Here is a 20139-nt window from a genome sequence, read left to right as displayed (position 1 = left end):
TTTGGCGAAATAAAAAAAATTGATCTCAAGATCATATTGCTTCGATCAGTCAATTAGTCTTGATTCAAGATTAATTCTTCATCTTTTTTTGTGAAAAAACACGAATCAGTTAATCTGATCCAAGATTTAAGCTTTATTTCAGTCAGTGAATACGGGCTATATAGTCTCGAGGAATGTGAAATGAATTTAAATCGACTATTTTTTATATTATTTAATCTAACACTAATATAAAAAATAACTTAAAATCAAATTAAAGAATATTATTGAGCTTTCATCATCCAAGTTATTCGCCATTTAATTTGAAAATTGCTACCTTATTTTTGCGATTCCCTTGCAGCATCAGCTGCCATTTTGTACAGTCTTGCACTCATAGTTTTGCCAGTTTGAGCTACAAGTTTAGAGAAAAGTGATGATTTTCTTTGGAGTAGATTATATGGAACATCAAATTCTTCGACTTTACCAGCATCAAGAACCTGTAAATATAAATAAATTCAATTAAAATTAATGAACCAGTTATGAGTAAAGATAACTTACAAGAACACGACTAGAATCGATAATTGTGTTCAATCGATGAGCAATCGTCAACACAGTACAATGAGAAAATTTAGTTCGAATTGTATTCTGAATAAGTGAATCTGTTTTATGGTCTACATTTGCTGTTGCTTCATCGATAACTAAAACCTTATTATTACGAAGTAAAGCTCGTGCCAGACAAATCAATTGTCTCTGTCCAACAGAAAAGTTTGATCCACCTTCCAGAATCTCATGATCAAGATGATCATGTAACTCCAAAACAGTTTCCTTGAGTTGAACATCATCAAGAGCTTCCCACAATTCAGCATCTTTATGCTCAGTAAATGGGTCTAAGTTGGTTCGAACAGTTCCAGCAAACAAAATTGGTTCTTGAGGAATGATTGATACTTTTCTCCTTAAATCATGAAGACCAATTTCTTGAATATTGATTCCATCAATTTCAAGGGAACCATCGAATTCAACAATTCGGAATAGACATGATAAAAGCGAACTTTTTCCAGCTCCAGTTCTTCCAACAACACCAATTTTCTCACCAGATTGAATGGTTATTGTTATATTTTCAAGTGTGGGTTTAGGCGCTGTTGGATATTGAAGTGTCAAATGGTCAAATTTGATTAATCCTTTAGTTGGCCATTCTGGTGGTGGCTTCTTTTCGGTTTCTAGTTCAGCTTCCAAAGGTAAAGTTGTGTATTCAACTATACGTTCAACTGAAGTCATTTGACTTTCAAACTCAGTTGACTGTCGGATGAAATATTGCATCAGTCTCATCAAACCAAAGGCATTGGATAAAGCCATTCCAGCATCGCCAGCAGGAATCACTGGATGGAAACAAAAAGATAAAGGATTTAGTTTTAGTTTAACATTTAATTAACTTCGAAAAGTGTATTTCTGAATTAAGCGAGCATATCTGGTTTACCTTTTAGTCATTCATTATTTATCGACCTGAGAAACATAAAAAAATCGGTTTTCTCTAAAGTTTGTTTTCAGAAGAAACTTTCTAGGGTTCACTATTTTCCCAGATACACAAATGTAGGGTTTGTATAACTGTGAGGTAGACGGGAAACAACTTACAGTTAGCTGAAGCAATTAGTGCAAAAGTTGTTATTGTTGTATAAAAAACACATGTCCAATCAATCAACATGCCAAGAGTGCGAGAGGCACAAAGAAAAAGGAACCAAGTTGCTGAATGATTGTTCAAAATTACTCGAAATTGATCAGTGAACATTTCTTCCGTTCCAAAAGCTCGAATTGTTGGTAAACCGTCAATTGTAGTTGAGATGTGGGAATAAACCGGACTACGGGCTAAAAAATAAAATCATATTATTATCATATTATCATTCATGAAATTATCATTTATAAATGATCGATATATAAATCTTTTAAATCGATGAGTATAAACCAGATAGCATTAACTTAATATTTATTTTCCAGTGCACAAGAATATCAAATTGAGAAAGTTTATACAAAATTTTACGCATAAATAAAATATCACTGATTGTAGTAACCTGATGTAATTTAAAGAAACGAATAAACATGAAATATATACTTACCGACTCCTTCAAGTCGTTTAATCGCTTGTCCAGTAGGAATGTAAATTGTTCGCCATGTACACGCGAGTATTAAAAGTATGATTGCAGGGAAGATGAGGTACCATGAAACATAACCAACAGTTATTAAAATTCCTGCTACTTGGAATGATGTCTGAATTATGAAAAATTCAAAATTAGTCAAAACATTTAAAAGTTGTTAGATGGATACGATGCAATACAACTGAGAGCTATTACATTGTATTCTCATCTAAAATTATACATTTTACCGTTAAAACCGTATAGGCGCTTAGAGGAAGAAGCTCGTCAATAATTCCCAGATCCCGAGAAAAACGATTCAGTATTCGACCTAAACATGAAATAAGAATCTTTTAGTTTATGCTTACAACAATTTGAAAAGACTTACCAATCGGTTGACTTTCGAATAAAGCCATCGGAGATCTTAATACTCTAAAAAAGATCGAATTGTGCAAATTGATTGAGGAACGATTGCAAATGTAGAAGAAGATCAGTGAACGAGCCAAATCCGTTATGAGAAGAGAAACGATGATAACCGAATAAATAATCGAGTTGTAATGTATGTTTATACTTTGATTACTATCAGTAGTTGTTTGATTGGTGGTATTTGAATAGTCATTTGTAGTTCCATCAGTGATAATTGTAGCATGTTGCACTTCGTTAGTCCATTTAGATAACCAAAGGTCAGTTCCATTGAACAGAACTTGTGAAGCCAAGTTTAAAACCACGCAAGTAATAATTAAAACACTATTAGCTCCAGCTTTAGCGTAGGCCCAATAAACCCAAGAAGCAACTTCACCAGATTTTTTTGTTTCTTCAGCAATTCGAGGTTTATCAAGAATAACTTGATCATCAAATGAATCTACTTCCGATACTTCTGACTCTGCTGAAACAGATGAATCAGTTCTTGTAAGTTTTCTTTCTTCTTGAACTGATTCAGCTTTAGCAGTTTTTCCTGGTAAGTTATGACTTAAAGCTAACTCGATTTCCAAAGGCCCTTGATCAAGATCCGATATATTGTCGTAAAATATTGATTTATCTTCCGATATCAATAAAACTTTATCAGCATTTCTTAAAAATTGTATCTGGTGTGTAACTAAAATTACGACCTTCTCTTTGAGAAATTCTTTGAAACACCTAAATAATGAAAATAAATGAACAAATTATAGATTTCTTGAATTTGAAATCAGAACATTGTTTCTGTGCTCACTTTTGGAAGATTGTTGCTGCTACACTGGCATCGACAGCACTCAAGGGATCATCGAATAAGTAGATATCAGCATCTCGATAAATAGATCTGTGAAATATAAATACAAGAAAAATTGTAATAAGATTAAGATATATTTAAGATTTAATAAATAAGACAGACTTACCTTGCGAGATTGACTCTTGCTCGTTGACCTCCACTCAAACCCACTCCTCTTTCACCAACCAGCGTTTTATCACCATATGGTAGTATATCAACATCTCGTTGAAGAGCTGTAACTTCAAGAACTTTTTTGTATCTTTTTTCATCAAATTCTTGACCAAAAGTAATATTATCACGAATAGAGGCATTCCAAGTCCATGATTCTTGTGAAGCATATGATAATGTACCATTAACATCGATAGACCCACTTTTGATGATTATCTCTTTCATAATTGCCAGAAGTAAAGATGATTTTCCTGTGCCAACAGAACCAACTACTAAAGCCAATTCTCCACTTTGTACATTCATTGAAATTCCGTCGAGAGTAGGTTCTTCATCACTTGAATCCCATGTTGCGACTAAGTTACTCAATTTAAGGTACTTCTTATTCTTTTCTTTTGTGTTAAGCAATTTCGGCGTGTCTTTGGAGGTTAAATCCAATGCTTTTTTTTCTTCGAGCAACAAGAAGTCCTGTAAAAAGTAAATTTTAAAAATTATAAATTGAATTACAATTGTGTATTTGGTCTAAATTACAACTCACAGTTAGACGTCTACATGACACCAGTGCTTCCGACAAATTCGAAACTCCTTTAGGAAAATAATTTGTCAATGAGAGTTGTAGTGAATTGAAAAAGGCTTGAGTTACGAAAACGTTTTTAGCGGTTAAATTGTGTCCGGTTAACACATAAGTTATAAAAACAGCAAAAAGAATAGTTTTCGTTGTTACAAACGTCAGTGTGAAATTAATTGCCCTCAGTATGAATGATTTACGAATTTGCATAATTTCGGACCTAAAATAATAAAGAAACATAAAAATATTATTAATGAATTTGAATTTATCGATCTTGATGCTAACCTTCGTATTTTGGCAATCATATCAGCAAAAGGCTTTTCCCAAGCATACAGTTTGATAACCTTCATTCCTCCAATAATTTCTCCCATTAACTTGATCCGTTTATCGGTCCACTTAGCAGTGACCCGTCTTATAGCACCAAAGGACTTGCCGATATATGCTTGTAATGGTACAAAGGCTATCAATAAAATGAGACCAATTACATAAGGGTAGCCAAGACTATAGAAGAGTATAATTGAAATGACGAAGGCTTCAAGGGGAGCCATGAAAAGAGAATGAGCAAACTTGGAACACTTCAATGTTACAAAAAAAGATCACAGAGTCAGAATAATTTTAGCAGTTCCATACAAATTTCAAATTCTGTGACTTTACCTCATCAAATTTGGTTACATCATTCGACATCAAGTTTATAATGTTTCCCACTTTATTGTTGTGTAAAGCTGATTTACTGAGTACGAATGTCTTCTCCATCAACAAACTTTGAACAGCTATTCTTACTCTCATCCCGATTCGATGTATGTACACAAGCCAGGCATGGTGGCTTATTATATAAAACATTGAGCATAAACAAAAAACCACGCCAATATAATAGATATCATATCCCTGAGTAAAGGCTATACCAGCGAAATAGTCCAAAATGGCTCCAAGTAGAAAGGGCTGAGCTATCTTAAGTATAAGTTGCTGGTGAAAAATGGAGACAAATCAAGAAAAAATCATTAAAAACGATGAAGTTTAAGTTAACAATAAGCTGTAACTTACCTCATAACCAGTAATGACAAGAGACGAAATAATGTATTGTGGACCAAAGGCTCTCAATATTGCTTTAGCCAAACTTGGTTTCTTTTTCTTTAACTCTTTTAACCATTCTCTATGGAACAAATATAATTCATATTCATTTATTACATTTATTTATTAATAATCTTACGATTTTTAGATGAACAAGGGTAATTCAAATAAAGTGGTTAAACAAATACCCTTTACAATTTAGCACGTGTGATGTAACCAACACGAACAGCTCATGTCTTGTGAATATTTTTGGCGCCTTATTTTTTCTCTCCTTCTTATCTTATCTGATTAAAGTTTCATCAGTAGCCAATTATTCTCTATTTATTTGCTAATTTAAAACAGCTACTCTTACAGAGAAGCTTACTCAGCTAGTTGAGTCTTTGCTGAAAAAATGAACTAACGGGTTCTAGTTTACGCTTACCACCGGCTAACCTCGCTTCTCATTGTTTACTTTGGAGAGGTTAACCATTAAAATAAATTTTCCTGATAACAACCAGATTAAACTAACTATGAGACTGTATGAACATATTACTTGACTTCATTTGAGTCTTCATGCTTTGAACCAAATTTTATTCGATTAGAGTTATTAAAAAGGAAACATCAATAGCATGCATTGAAAATTGATTTTCCGAGATCAAATATTGCAATAGTTGATTAGTTTTAGTGAAAACAGACAAAAATAGAAAAATAATTTACCTTTTTAATTTATCTCTCAACTGATCTGAATGATCATGAACACTGACTTGATAAATATCCTGAAAGTCTAAATCCTTTTTCTTGAATCCAGTCTTGAAAAGAGGATAAATCCAGCTGAAGAAGATTGGAAAACAATTGAAAGATCAAATTGACTGATGAATGATTTAAAAATACTTACAGAATCAAAATTTTAGAGAAAATGTTGACATTATCATGTGGTAAAGGTTTAGGTTTTGAACCTGTTAACACCGTCATTGTAATATCTTCCAATACGTTAACATAACTGAATATCTTGATTCAAAAACCAGAACCAAAATAAGAATCATCACTCAGCGATTGATATGATAGTAGATACGGGTCTTTCGAGAATTATTGTATTATAGCAATAGAGTTCGGTGCAAAACATCGGGAAAATTTACCGGAATCATGAATAAGGACAATTGAGCTGTATTTATAAAGATTTTGAGAACAATTACAATTTGATAAACCATTTCAACACGTTAATTTGTATATAAATGTCTGAATCGAGATTTCCTTATCAATCATTTGATTGTCATGCAGTAAAACTACGATTATTTAAATCTTATATAATACTAGGTAAAGTTGAAGAACAGCAAAAGCTGGAAAGGCGTAATTCATTACAGTCATAGTCCAAATGAGCAAATCAGCTTGAAATTGAAAAATAGATTAACGAATGATTTTCAACTTTAAATGTTTTCCAGCATTCAATGCTCAATGCAGTTCTTTCAATGGCTAAGGCTGCAGGGGAATGAAAATCCGTGCCTTTAAAATTCATTACTTGTAGCTTTAGGTAAAATCAATCACAAGTTTAAACTTAGCTCGATTATCGTACAGTTATGAGTTACAATTGACTGCAAAAACGTAATGGCTTTCCAAGGACCAATAGTTTGTTTCGCTCTCGCTAGATGTCTCTACTATACATATATTTTATGTTCATTTTCAAAATTTGATTTTTCATTTCAATGATTTGAATCAAATGTATTAAATAATTGCGTATCAAAAATAAAGCATTAATCAAATATTAAGCTAAACAAATTAAATGCATCCTCTTGAGTTATTTGACCATTGTCCGAATCAGTCGACTGATTCAAATTTAATATCAAACCGAAATATTTCATTATTATTAACCGTAACTAAATGATATTTTACCCGATGAAAGATAATTTGATTATTATGATAACTTTGCTTTATATTGCTACATTATTATTGAATAAAAATCATAATGATAATCTTAATATTAACCATCGATTCCTTAACCTCGTTTGTGGTTTAACTTTTGACAACAAATTGTGAGACTTTATCATCATGTTAACATTATTATTGATCAATTAATTGAATTTACTGTTGAAGTCATTATTTTTACCAAACTAATACAATTACAATAAACAGTTTCCCAAGCAACAAGACAAATTGAATTGAATGCGAACAAATTAACAAGAGTAAATGTTGTTAATCGATTCCAATCTTTATTATGATTACTGATCAATGAGATCATTAAAGTTGACAAAAAAAGCCAGAACATGAAACATAGTCATTCAGTAACATTAATGATGAACATATTCAATTATAATGACAACAATTATCACTTTGCGAAACTATAACTTAGTTGAAACCCGACCAATTAACTTTATCAACCAGCAAAACCATCGAGGTGAAGACTGAAAATCAGAATCCAATTAATTGTTATTGGCAGTTAATTAAACTGTATTTGACAGGTTAAACATCTTCAGTGTAAAAAGGCCAATCTATAGATGAAGACCATTTTTTGCAGCCTTTTTTCAGTTTCAAGTCTCGCCTCTTCCATTGAATTGTCAGTTTCAGGAAAACATTTTTGCAAAAATGAAAAGGCAAATCTCATTAGAAAGTATAATCAATTGAATAACCTGAAATTGAAATGAAAAAACAAACAACTCTTCAAGTAAATTAAACATTGTTTTACTAATAATAATTGCCTGCACTTTCGTGATAAAAATAATTTAGCAATAAATGAAGGAAAAATCACAATCAATCGAACAATTTTACCTTAAATTATCAAACTGTATCAACAATATGGAGGTTATAATATTGAAAAGACTTTTTTGTTCGAAGTTAACTTTTATTCGATAATTTGGTAGCTTATTTGAGGTCTTTTGAGGTTCTTTGAGGTCGACAGCGAATTTCGTACAACCGAAACCTTTGTCTGAGCTATATTGAAAATTCAAAGCTTGCTAATAATGCACTTCCATCAATTGAAAGATTATCGGGGTAAAATATCTCCAGCAAATTGTTGTTATCGAAACAAATACTGAACTTTTTTAAACTCAATGCTGATCTACCTGTACGAGAATGGAAGAGAACGATTTCATGGAGCTTTTACTGGAGATTTTTCTGCCGGATATCTCAATACGGTTGGAACCGAGAAAGGTTGGATACCTTCACAATATGTATCAAAAAAGGAAGAAAGATGGGATAAAAAGTTGGTCAAGAGTAAGCCAGAAGATTTTATGGACGATGAAGATTTCAGTTTATTTGGCATTGCTCCGAAAAAAGTTCATACTAAAGATGATTTCAAAGGACCACAAACAGAAGCTTTCGCAGGTCTTCGAGACCCAAAAGCATCTCTCACTGATGTTCTTAGAGACATCATAAAACCAACAACTCAATCGATTGGTGTAAGACTTTTTACCGCTATGAAAAGAGGCCGAAGATACAAGGGAGCTTTTTTTGAATCGGTTATAAACCTTTAAAATCAGGATTCTCAGATGAGTTAGAAAAGGCAGTAACTCTGACGGCAATTCTAGTGGAAATAAACGTTTAAAAAATACTGGTGATACTGGCTATGGAGCATTAAAAGACGATGATAACTATGCTGATGATACCGAAAAATTGTCCAACTTTCTTGTAGAATAAATGATAATCTCGTCGACCACCTTCAACTAAAGAAAACTATCAAGATAAATCAATGAATTTAAGTGCTCCAAATACAATTGCATCTCCTAAATCACGGAACAAATGCGAAATGAAACTTTCAATGAATGTTAACGCTATGATTCTTGGTGAGGGAATTCGACTTTGTTGTAGGTTTGAAAAAAGTCAAGAAAAACTGAAAGTCGAGAACAAGAAAGCCAATGTTGAATCAGTAAACAAAATCAAGTTAAACAACAACAACAACATCAAACCCCTAAGTGCTAATTTTGCTAGTAAGAACATTAAGACTAGCATTGGGAAGTTGAACAAACGTCAACTGGGACTGAGGTCGATAGCTACATTTAAGGTGGGTTTAAGCAGAAGCCAGATCATAATAGATGATTTGAATGAAATGTTCAAAGTCGAAGTCTATACTTTGGCCATTGACAGACTCAAGGTAAAGATTGATTTTTTGCCTTTCCATTTCTATACTCAAACTGAGACTTAGCAGCTTTAGCAGTAAATTTAGCAATAACAATGAACTCAATGTTGGTCGAGTGATCCTCTTCCTGAAGGAGGTGGCAACATCCAGTTCTGATTGGTTAAACTGGTTGTTACCTTAATGTTTACCAGCCTATAAAGTTTCAAGGATTTGCTCAAATAACAAGCTTCTTCACTTACATCATCATCATCCTCATCATCACCATCTCTTATCCTCATCAGTCTAATCATCATCACTTATGACCCAGGCATCAATACAAACAGTTGATTCATTAACAAGCAAACAACTTTTTTTCCGTTTCGTTAACATTTCAGTTTCCAAAGTTTTTTTTGCAAATTTGTTTAAACTTTGTTCATTTGAAATGAAACTTCATTCAACAATGATTACCAAAAATCTGTGAAAACTTGAAAACAACCTTTTTTTGTTCTTTTTTTAACATTCCGCATTGAACTTTCATTCTCGTGCAACTTGTCATTCCCAATCATGGAAAGTAAAATGTCACCATTTTTCTCATCTTTTCCCATTCCAAGTTTTGACCAAACTTCATCATATCAACCTTCATGGGAAGAACTTTTCATTAAATTAAAGGAACACCTTTCAAAACGGACAGTCGACCATTTCCATGATGGACCCTTTAAGGCTACAAGTGATTGTGTCAAGGAACCCTTCGGACTAAATGGGTTAAATGATAAAACAAATCTCATTGACTTTAATGGATTCCCTTATTTAATGCCCCTTTCAACTGGACCAAGACCTTTATACTCTCTCTTTCAATTGGGACAAAAACTGGGTAAGTTGGTTCTCATGAGTAGTCAATGAACATTGAAAAGGTCGGAAACCAACGTTAAAACTTTTCAATTGTTGGACCAAAATCTTGAATCGAAAGTCGAATCTTAATGATCTTCAACTTTGATCAACCTTTTCAAGTAAATTGAGTGCATTACTAAAGATGTTTTGTTTTTGCGATCATTTCATTTGATTTACATTTTCTTTGTAGTATTCAAACCTGGATACAATTTGATTCCATCGAGTAATCCTGAGCTTTTCCATGATACCAATAGCCAGGCAAGTTTGTTAGCTAAAGAAGATGAAGTCAAATACGAAGCTAGTCCAAAGTCTCGGTCAAGTCCTGTTCAAGTTGTTTCACCTTTGAATATGATCAACACCATTCCAAATAATCTCGTCGATTCTTTTACTCTTACCAATACTCGTCACATTCATCCTCACAATGGTCATCATGTTCATCCCCATCTTCAAGTTCAATCAAATTTATCTCACCTCAATGTTCACCCTGCAACACATCAACTTGTACCAACCAAAGAGGATAATGTTAAATCTAATGGTTGCATTGGATCAACACTTGCAACTGGACCCATTCAGTTGACAACAACTCCACCTTCGTCAGCATTTTCAGCCTCATCATCATCTTTATCCTCATCGTTGTCGCCCTCTTCATCTTTATCCTCCATTGATTCTCAACGACAATCTTCTGAAAGTTCAACCAGTCGACCAAGTGAAAGTTTAAAGCGAAGTCTAAAATCGGATGATGAGGATGAAGACGAAGATGATGAAGATGGTAAAAGTGGTGTAACTGGTCGAGAGGCAAGTCGCCGTCGTCGAACTGCCTTCAACTCTGAACAACTTCTCGAATTGGAACGTGAATTTCAGTCTAAAAAATACCTATCATTACCGGAGCGAGCACATCTTGCCCATAACCTTAAACTATCTGAATCTCAGGTTAAAATTTGGTTTCAAAATCGAAGAGCAAAGTGGAAGCGAGTTAAAAGTCAACGATTGGGAACAGTCAATACATCTCAAACAACTGGACACAAGATTCACGTTCCTATTCCAGTTCATGTTAGTCGACTGCAAATTCGAGCGCAACATCAGCAATACGAGAAAAGGTAAGCCTAAACAAGTCCAAATCGAAAGCAAAGTCCAATCATCATTTGATGAATAAAAGTATATGCAAAATTATATTGAAATGTAAACCAAAATGCAAAACAAAAGTAAACGAACGCAAAATCCTGCTAAAAAACCTAACAGTTTGAGTCTATCTTTTAATAACTGAGGAAAGTATCTCAATCGCTACGAATCAATCAATCTTAACATCTCAAAGGCTTGATGAGTATCTAACTTTGCCAAAGTCAAGTCTTTAGTTAGCAAATGAAAGGTAAAATAAAAAAGATTTACCAAAAATCAGCGTTTTCGCATGTTAGTAAGGTAATGAGGATACAAAACAAAATAAGTGAAACAAAAAGCTCATCATATTAATCAATAGACAGTAAATGGCGTTTTGCTGCTCATAATATATCGATAGCTTTTACAATCATTCTCGTTTGAATATAGCAACAAAATCAGCATTCAAATGACCAAAACTCACTTTCATAAGACAAGAACACTCGAGTTAAAGAGTTATGAAAACTTTGTGTCTTCAGTCGGTTTTGCTCTTTTGAATGCTGGTTTTGTTAATATGAAAGTTGAACGAGAATGGTTGTAGTTGGTAAGACAAATTAAATGCTGGAATCAGCTCAAAGCGATTGAGACACTTTCCTTTTAAGAATGAAATATAAGTCGGGCGTTTTGTAAAAAATGCTTATATGCAAGGAATGAGCAAATGTTTTCTGTTGAAGTGAATGTGAAAAGTGTAAAACAAACGATGAGCCGTCCCAGTCAATAAGGAATGAGGTGATTGAAGGTTATCACTGATGTGAGCGGCATTGAAACAAATGATGTTACCATGTTTTTGTTGTTGTTGCTCTGATAATTTATTGATTAAAATTGATGGGCAACAACACGAAAAGCCTTACTCATTATTTATCTTGCCCAGTTCAGGTAACTGCTAATTGGCTGGTGCCCTATGCCAGAGTTTAAACTCTAGTTTATCTTCTTCATTCCCTAGTATTACTTTTCCAAATCTCATCTTCTCCATCTTCTTCATCCTCTAATGTATACAACCATTTCTTCCTTCTTGTTGCCGCAAGAGTGTGAGATGAGAGCCAGGGTTAGGTTAACTCTGGTTAAAACAATTTTAACCATGATAATGAGAGACTATGAGGTGTTATATATACACGTCTAACCGGGTACCTGAAGCCCGCACCCAAGCCCCTCTCACTCATCATCATCATCATCATAATCATCGTAATCATCATCTTTTTCTTATAACGTGATTTAAAATGTTGATATACTGTAAGTCAAGAAATTAGTAAGGCAAGAAGAAGAAGAAGAAGAAGAAAAGATGAAAACAAAATAACCTTAATATTACCCACACGGGCAATCCCCTTGAGCTTCACTCCAACAACTAACAAGTAACAACGTCCATCAACTCATCGTAATACCTTTCCGCTCCTTTTTACCAATTTTTATCACTAATTACGTGCAAACAGAGTGAGAAAAAAATATAAATAAGATTCAAGTAAAGTTGGTTAGAAGAAGAAAAAGAAGAAGAAAGATGATTATGATGATGAAACTGACCCCCGAAGAAAAACAAATTCACCTTTGAAAGGCCACTTTTGGCCCCTTTTCTTGTTCTCTCCTCTTCTTCTTCTTCTTCTCACTTTCTTCATTATCTTCTTGTTTCGTCTTCTTCTTTCAATTTACCAAGACACTTTTCATCTACATTACTTCACATAAATATCGTGCTAAACTCACGCCGTTTTAAGGTGTTAAAGCAGGTGAGAAACCACAAGAGAGGCGTGAATAAGGCAAACATTTCTTTCTCTTGCCTTTTCCAGATTTACCTTCTTCTCTTCCCTGAATTACATTCTTACTTAACCATCTCTTGCCTTTTCACCTTTTCATAAATCGCTTCATTGTCACTTCTCTGTCATCGCAATTGTCACAATAACATTGATCACTGTAATAACCATACAAAATTCAAATGAAAAGGTAGATAAACTTGGAAAGAAAAGTTTTCAACTTTGAATCCTTTTCTGCAAGTCAAAAGGTAACAAAATGTTAACAATGTTTAATGCATGTTGACAATGATAGATCTTGAATATGCTTCTTCCATTCAATTAATTGTTAATATTTACTTTGTGCTCAAAAATAGTTGAATCAAGTGATGATCATGGTTAATCTTTGATTCAATTGAACGTCAAAAGTTTAGACACTAAATGAGCATTCATCATTTACGCTTAGTTAACATTAAAGCGTTAAACAGGTAAAGGAATGGTGAAAGCACTTTATTTGGCTCATTAACCATTTTATCAATATTTATTCATTCAAATAACCATGTAATTTTTGGTTAAATTGTTTGATTTTCTCAACATTTCAATCTGACAAAACAATAATGAATAGTAAATTGAAAAGCAGTTGAGATGAACAATGAGTATTTGTCTAAATAATGATGTTAATGGTTTCTCCGAGTGAAACAATTAAATTTTAACTCTTCAATCAATGACCAAATTACCTCAAGTTATTAATCGTTCATCAAATTGTCACCATTTTATTCAAGTTGCGATCATGAGTTTGATTTTGTTCATGTAAACGCCTCAGCTTTAGGCTTTGATTTTGTTAATTGTTTAAAAGATTGCAATTGCACTTTTCTCATTGAGGTTCATTATAATTAACGGTGTTTTAGCAAAAGGCTTGTAAATTGTGATGAATTGACAATTTAATGGTTTTTTATTTGTATTTATGGGCCAATTAATAACGAGTTAATTATAATGTTGACTGTGAATTGTGACAATTTAATGCATGTTAATGATAATAAAGATGGAAAATAAATTTACAGTTAATTACTGTTAATGAAGATCATTTATTAGGAAAGTTAATTAAAGACATTTAATTGGTGTGACCAGTTCGTATTTCAAGTACGTCTAATTGTTCCATTGAAATTTGATTCCAAGGTAATTAAGCGACTGCAAGAATCAACGATTAACCAGAAAATTTGATCGAGAAAAGTCAAAAAAGAAATGGAATTTCAATTGATTTCGTTTTTAAAGATTGATAATTATCAAATTATCGATGAAATGGCTGATCAAATGGACTCGAAATTTATATCAAGAAATCGTTGGAAGTTTTGAGAAATTTCCGAGTTCGAAGGTTTTCAAAACAGTTTTAAAAACTTCATAAGGAATCGATTCACTTCTCATTCTTAACTTACAGTAGTTTATAGTTTCTAGATCGTAAAGTCCCTTGTAAGTTTGATATCGAACTCAATGAAAAGCTGTTCTAACAAGTTTGCGTTTGACTTTTGGGTTTAGTTTGTTTTTGCTTTTACTTGTATAGACTTTATTTTTGGCCTTTACCGAAGTTATCTTTTGTTTCTTGGGTTCATTAATTGATGATGAGGTTTTCAGATGTAATTAAGACTGTTTACCTGTTAATGAGCAGGATAAACAGGTCATTTGAAGGTGAGCTTGAAACAGGTTTATTGAGCGGTGAAACAGTAAACTTTACTATCTTTCATCTTTTATTTTATTATTTTCAAGTAAATTAATTTTTGGCTTGTTCATCATCATCAACAGGCAACATAATCATTGTAACAAAGTTAATTAAAAAAAGCCAAAGCAAGAAGCTTGAAACGGCATAAACACAAACAACAAAATGCCTCTTAAATGGTTAAATCACTTTCATTTGAAACAAAAGCTGAAAAAGGCCAAACGAAAAGCACTAGCAAATACATGAACAAGCTCAACTTTTAATAGATTAATTCACACTGTTTAGCGTCGGAATTATTCATTAGCACTTTAACATTAATCTTATAAAACTTTAATATTCCTGGTATTTAGTTCCTGAATGTAACATTAAGCATGATTAAAGTGTTGCAAGAGAAACTGTTTTCCGATTATTTTATTGACCTTTTTCCCTTCTCGCCATAATTTAACTTTAATAATGATAATTGAGGCCAATAATACCATTAAACTGCCAATCAAATCTGTAATAATGAAATTACTTCAAATGAGAATACATTTTATTCATTTTATTGTCACTTCAATTGTTACAATCGACTGATTAAAAGTTGCATCGAGTGCAAGTTATACTAATAAAAGCGAAAAATGTCAATCACAATCCTTTCTGTCCATTCAATTGGGGTCAATGAAATGAAAACTCAACTTGCAATGAATATCATTGATCAAAAATCCTTTTCTTATTCACTTTTCCTTCCTAACTCCCAGTCTAATTGTAACAATAATTATGTAGTGAATGGTCAAAATAGCGAAATAGAAAAGTCGAAAGGAATTTGATTTTCGGCGAATGACTCCGAGACTTTTCGTCTTTATGTGTAAAGAGTGTTAACCCTTAAAATGCTGATTCTTTACCAATCATGTTATTTATCACATAATATAGCTGAATGCTAGAGATGATATAGAAAGGAAAACAACTGAAGCAATAGTGAGAAACAAGTTTCAAGACTCGAATCTTCACAGTAGGCGGAATAAATTATCGAAGCCACTTTTTGCTCGACTCCATGTCATTGAATCCCTTAACATGAATCCCTCTATTCTTTCAATTGACGCCTTTTCATTACTTTTACTTGAAGACAGTCGCAGCATTAAAGGGAAACACTGGCATCATTCCTACTCAATTTTACCATGTAAATCAATTTCAATTATACCAAGCAAAGATGGTGAGAGGAAAAAAGTGAAAAATGAAAGATTATTGAGCCAACAATTTTTACCATGAAATGAGCAAGTAAAAGGAAGAGAAATGTTATGAAAACAAGAGAAACAGAGGAAAAAAAGTTGACCTTTCAGATTGTTTAGGATTGTTCAATTGCTTTGCTTTTGTCACAAATCAATTCCTCTCAGCCAACAATTGTAAATTCAAAGTAAACCCCTTTTAACTTTTCCCTTTATTTTCCATTATAATTTCTTCTTTCACTTTTTACGAATCAAAAGCAATTAATTTTTATATACATTTATGATATCATCTCAACAGCAATTAAATTACAACGATGCATCACTTAATTTTTGCCTTTTAATTTGTAAATGTTCACTGAAATCTTTCTTTACGGACAATCCAATGTTGAATCGAACTTCGTTTTTGCATTCCTTCTCTTGAAGAGCTTTGATTTCTAGTTTTTACAATTGATTGCAAAAACTCTTTATTCTTTAACCTTACAGATTCTTGGTCATTTAGTTGGCGATTCGCATGTCTTTTTCCTTGAAATTCTCATTCTATTTTGTATAAGATTTTGCAGATTTCTATGCAAAACCATTCAAAATTCACTCATTTTTGTCTTTTCATTTGCAAATGTTCACTGCAATCTTTCTTTATGGACAATCCAGTCTTAATTTTTTGCTTCATTTCTTCTTTTCGATCAACTTCGATTGCTAAATCTTTTTGGTTCCTCTTGTAAACTCATCGCAAAAGCACTCAGTTCATTGAACTTAGTTATCCATCAGAAATGCGTAAAGTTTTAAGCTTCGTTTGTCTTCTCTCCAAATTCTCGTTCTCCTTTGTATCAAGTTTTGCTCGTTTCAATGCAAAACCATTCAAAATGCACTAATTTTTAACTTTAGTAACTTGATTTCATTTCGACTCTGCTCAAACCTGACCTTGCCTTTGACATGGAACCAATATTTACACTTCTGTAGGTAGCAAAAGGTGTGAAGTATCTTGTTCAATTGTTAAATTTTGTGTCACTTATTGTTACCAATAGCTTGTCACAACAATGTTGCAACCTAAAAATGGTCAGTTTACAAATAGTAACATTTGTTAACAAGGCAAAGACTTGAATTGTCTCGTGACTTTTCACTGGGATTGTTATTATCATCATTATCATTACAATGTCAGTTTTGTTACTCTCCAAGTTTCGTTTCGTTTTCTTCTTCTTCTTCATTTCTCTGTAATTCTCGTCTTATTGTGGGCAAAACAAGGAAAACAAAAATGTCTAAAATGTGCTCATCCTCATCATCAACAACATTAACATCATCAACATACCCATGATGAGGATCATCCTTATCATACAATGAGAAGCGAACAAAAAAAAGGCCAAAGAAAAGTCAGTCTCTCTCAGCAGGGAATCAGTTGAAAGATGAAGCCCAAGAAAAGCATTGACGTTGAATGGACCCAAGAAGTTCACGTTGATCTTTGGGCGGTTCACGGAAATGGTTATCCTTTTTAAGCTTTCACTTACTCTTCATCCTTTACCATTATATTATCACAAATTATTATTATCACCATGTCAGTCTCATTGTTAGAACTACCATTATCAGCCCACTTTTGTTGATAATAATTTTTAAATAATCATTTTCCAACTTATCCATTTCCATGTTTTTACTGTTATTAGTCCAAGTCATTCAACATTTTTAACGGCAACAACACAAAATGCATTTAATCTGGGAAAATGTGGAGACTGACTGGGATTGTAGTTAATAAGTTATTATCGCCAATTTCATTGTAGTACAACAAATGAAATGGTTGGTAAAGATTAGCCAGATTAGCAGGGAATCAGCGAAAATAGTAAAAATTGAAAGATTTGGCTTCTCAATAGCTTTTTGTTTGTCTAATCGTCCAATATTGTTGCACATATCGATATCAACAATTGCTAGTCCAACTGAGGGAAATGTTATTAACAAGGTAAATGGGAATCGTGTTGAGATGAGGTTAAATCTCACCTAATCACATTGTAATGCGAGTGTGTCAATGATCATGTCAAGTTGATTTGCTAATCGTTATTTAAAACTTGACCAACAATTCACACCTCTTTCAGTTTATTTCATTCTTGCCTTTCCTTTCAACTTATGTTCCTCTTTTTTGTCTGCTCTCCTCGGCTTACCTTTTAATCCAAACTTAACTTTTTGCTTCTTCTTCTTTCGCTTCTAAACCGATTAACAACCCACCAATTCATTGATGGTGATGAGTTACGCCTTCACCTTGACATGACCTGTGTCTGTGGTTAGCTTTGTGGTGATAAATTTGTTCAACTTTCCATCGATCCATTTTCATCCGCATCACAATCATCACAGTTTACATATGCAAAGAGTGTATTACAATGAAAGTCAAAAAGAAATGATGAAAATTGTAATTCATTTGAAAAGGAAACCTTTTGTCCTTTTAACCAGCAAATTATTCAATACCAATCATGGTTAAAGAAACAATTATCATTTCAATCCAATCTTGGAGTTAATTATTCCGATAAAATGGAAATAACGGCTTTTGTTTCATCAACAATTAACATAAAATAGGAGTGATAATAAGTTGATTATAAGTGTTCAAGTTGAAGGTTTAATGAATTTGGGTGTGAAAGTTTTACCTTGTTTCTGTATTATCCTTTGCTCTCAACGCAAATGAAAAAAAACAGATTTTATTACATATTAATTGTAAAGCTTGTTTGAGTTGCAATTAGTGAAGATTAATGATTTAGATTAGGAAAGGTAAAACCAAATCATTTATTCTAATTAAAGGTTTAATTAATTACAATCATTCCAAGTTATATTCAATTTTGAAAAACAAAAACAATAAATAATCGTAAAATAGGAAAATGAAAAGCAACAAAAAATCGAATCAAAAATTTCGAGACTTTCTCATTTCAACTCGATCAATGAATGAAATTGTTCCGATTCAATGTTCAATTTTCACCATTAATCCGTGTAAATCAAGTCCGATTGTGGTCAACAGATGAAGGGTGATTTTCCCATAAAATTGGGTGAAAAGCTTTTGGCTTTTGTACACTTTGTACCCTTTGGATCATTAATGATGATTTTGATTATGATTATGATTTTGACTCGACAGAAGTTGTTTTAACAAATTGTTTGGGCAAAGAAAGAGTTGAGTGTTGACAATGAATGGGCGGTTAACTGGACCGATAACTGGTCTTTACCATCAATAGACTTTATTGGACATTTGTTTCTGTTTTGCTTGTTTTGCCGGTCAAACCTGATTACCATTGATTATAATTAAGTGTAACAAATTTTGTCTTTTTTTTGTCTTCCTTTTGTTTGTTCTTCTTCAGCGCTTCACGATTTCTTGGTCTCAATTGTTCACTAAATGGTCTTAATGGTCCAACCGGACTCAATGGGGTTCTCAGTCCAAGTGGAGCCAATGCAACCCTTGGAACCAATGGATCAAGTTTATTTATTCAAGCAAATCAAACTAATGCAAACACCACCACCTCCAACAATGGTAATAACAGTAATAATAATATTGCTAATAAAGTCAATTCTGTCAATAATCTTACAAGTAAATGTTCAAATGAAACCAGTAAAATGGCCGATAATGTAAATGGTAAAATTGACAGCAAAGTTAATCATGAAAACCCTGTTAGTCCAAATTCATTTACCAAATGGAGCAAATCATCGTCTATCAGCAGATGAATTTGGCCAATTGTTGAAAATCGAAGCAAAAAATGAAAAGAAAACTCAAACCAAATAATTCTGTAAATTTATCCATTCATGTTCATCTTCCTTTGAATCACTTTACTTGATCTTACAATAAAATGCATTTCAATTGACGCCAAGCATTTCCTTATTTTTTTCATCGCAACATTGAAAATTCCTAGTTTACCTGATCAGTCTTGAAAGACTGAGTTTGTTAGGCCAATCTCATGAGTCAGTTTCAAGAGGAAAAACTTTTCTGTTCAACTGTATTCGCCTTCTTTAACAGCAAAAAATGATTTGTTGTTGACTTAACATGTTTAAAATGATAAATGATTGACAACCATGTAATAAGTTAAAAGCATGATAATTTATTTGACAGAGAAACGTTGGAAACTGATTGATAATTATAATAATGATAAATATTAATAATCATTTCTTTTAATGAATGGAATGAGCAAAAAAATGGAAAAATCTTAAGCTGATTATTACTTGGAGTTTGAACAACAAAAGTGTGTAACCCAATTTTGTCCAGATTATTTATAACATTAACCAGAAAAAGCGCCTTCACGTGTCTGGTTAAAGTGAGAAAAGAATTGAAATTTATTCTCATTTTTAAATGA

General features: G+C 32.7%; 2 protein-coding genes across 2 annotated transcripts; one reads left to right on the top strand and one right to left on the bottom strand.

Moving 5' to 3' along the window:
* Positions 1-112: 112 nt before the first annotated feature.
* LOC107372216 (ATP-binding cassette sub-family C member 4) lies at positions 113-6179 on the bottom strand. Its single transcript, XM_025160186.2, has 14 exons — positions 6021-6179; positions 5843-5956; positions 5120-5228; positions 4733-5041; positions 4364-4653; positions 4049-4298; positions 3473-3978; positions 3310-3396; positions 2488-3236; positions 2351-2430; positions 2085-2235; positions 1606-1836; positions 535-1352; positions 113-473 (listed from the first exon to the last, which is right to left on the bottom strand). The coding sequence occupies exons 1-14, from the start codon at positions 6095-6097 to the stop codon at positions 315-317; spliced, it is 3930 nt and encodes a 1309-aa protein (XP_025015954.2). The 5' UTR covers positions 6098-6179; the 3' UTR covers positions 113-314.
* A 3256-nt stretch (positions 6180-9435) lies between these two features.
* LOC107372209 (uncharacterized) lies at positions 9436-19653 on the top strand. The gene is made up of 3 exons (XM_015940396.3): positions 9436-10041; positions 10249-11155; positions 19156-19653. Exons 1-3 carry the CDS (start codon positions 9735-9737, stop codon positions 19514-19516), a joined length of 1575 nt encoding a protein of 524 aa, XP_015795882.2. The 5' UTR covers positions 9436-9734; the 3' UTR covers positions 19517-19653.
* Positions 19654-20139: the final 486 nt, after the last annotated feature.

Source organism: Tetranychus urticae, chromosome 1, assembly GCF_039701765.1.
Source record: "Tetranychus urticae isolate SD_2017Ah chromosome 1, NJAU_TeUrti_SD_1.0, whole genome shotgun sequence".
Classification (NCBI taxonomy): domain Eukaryota; kingdom Metazoa; phylum Arthropoda; class Arachnida; order Trombidiformes; family Tetranychidae; genus Tetranychus; species Tetranychus urticae.
This window is presented reverse-complemented; position numbering and strand designations above follow the sequence as displayed.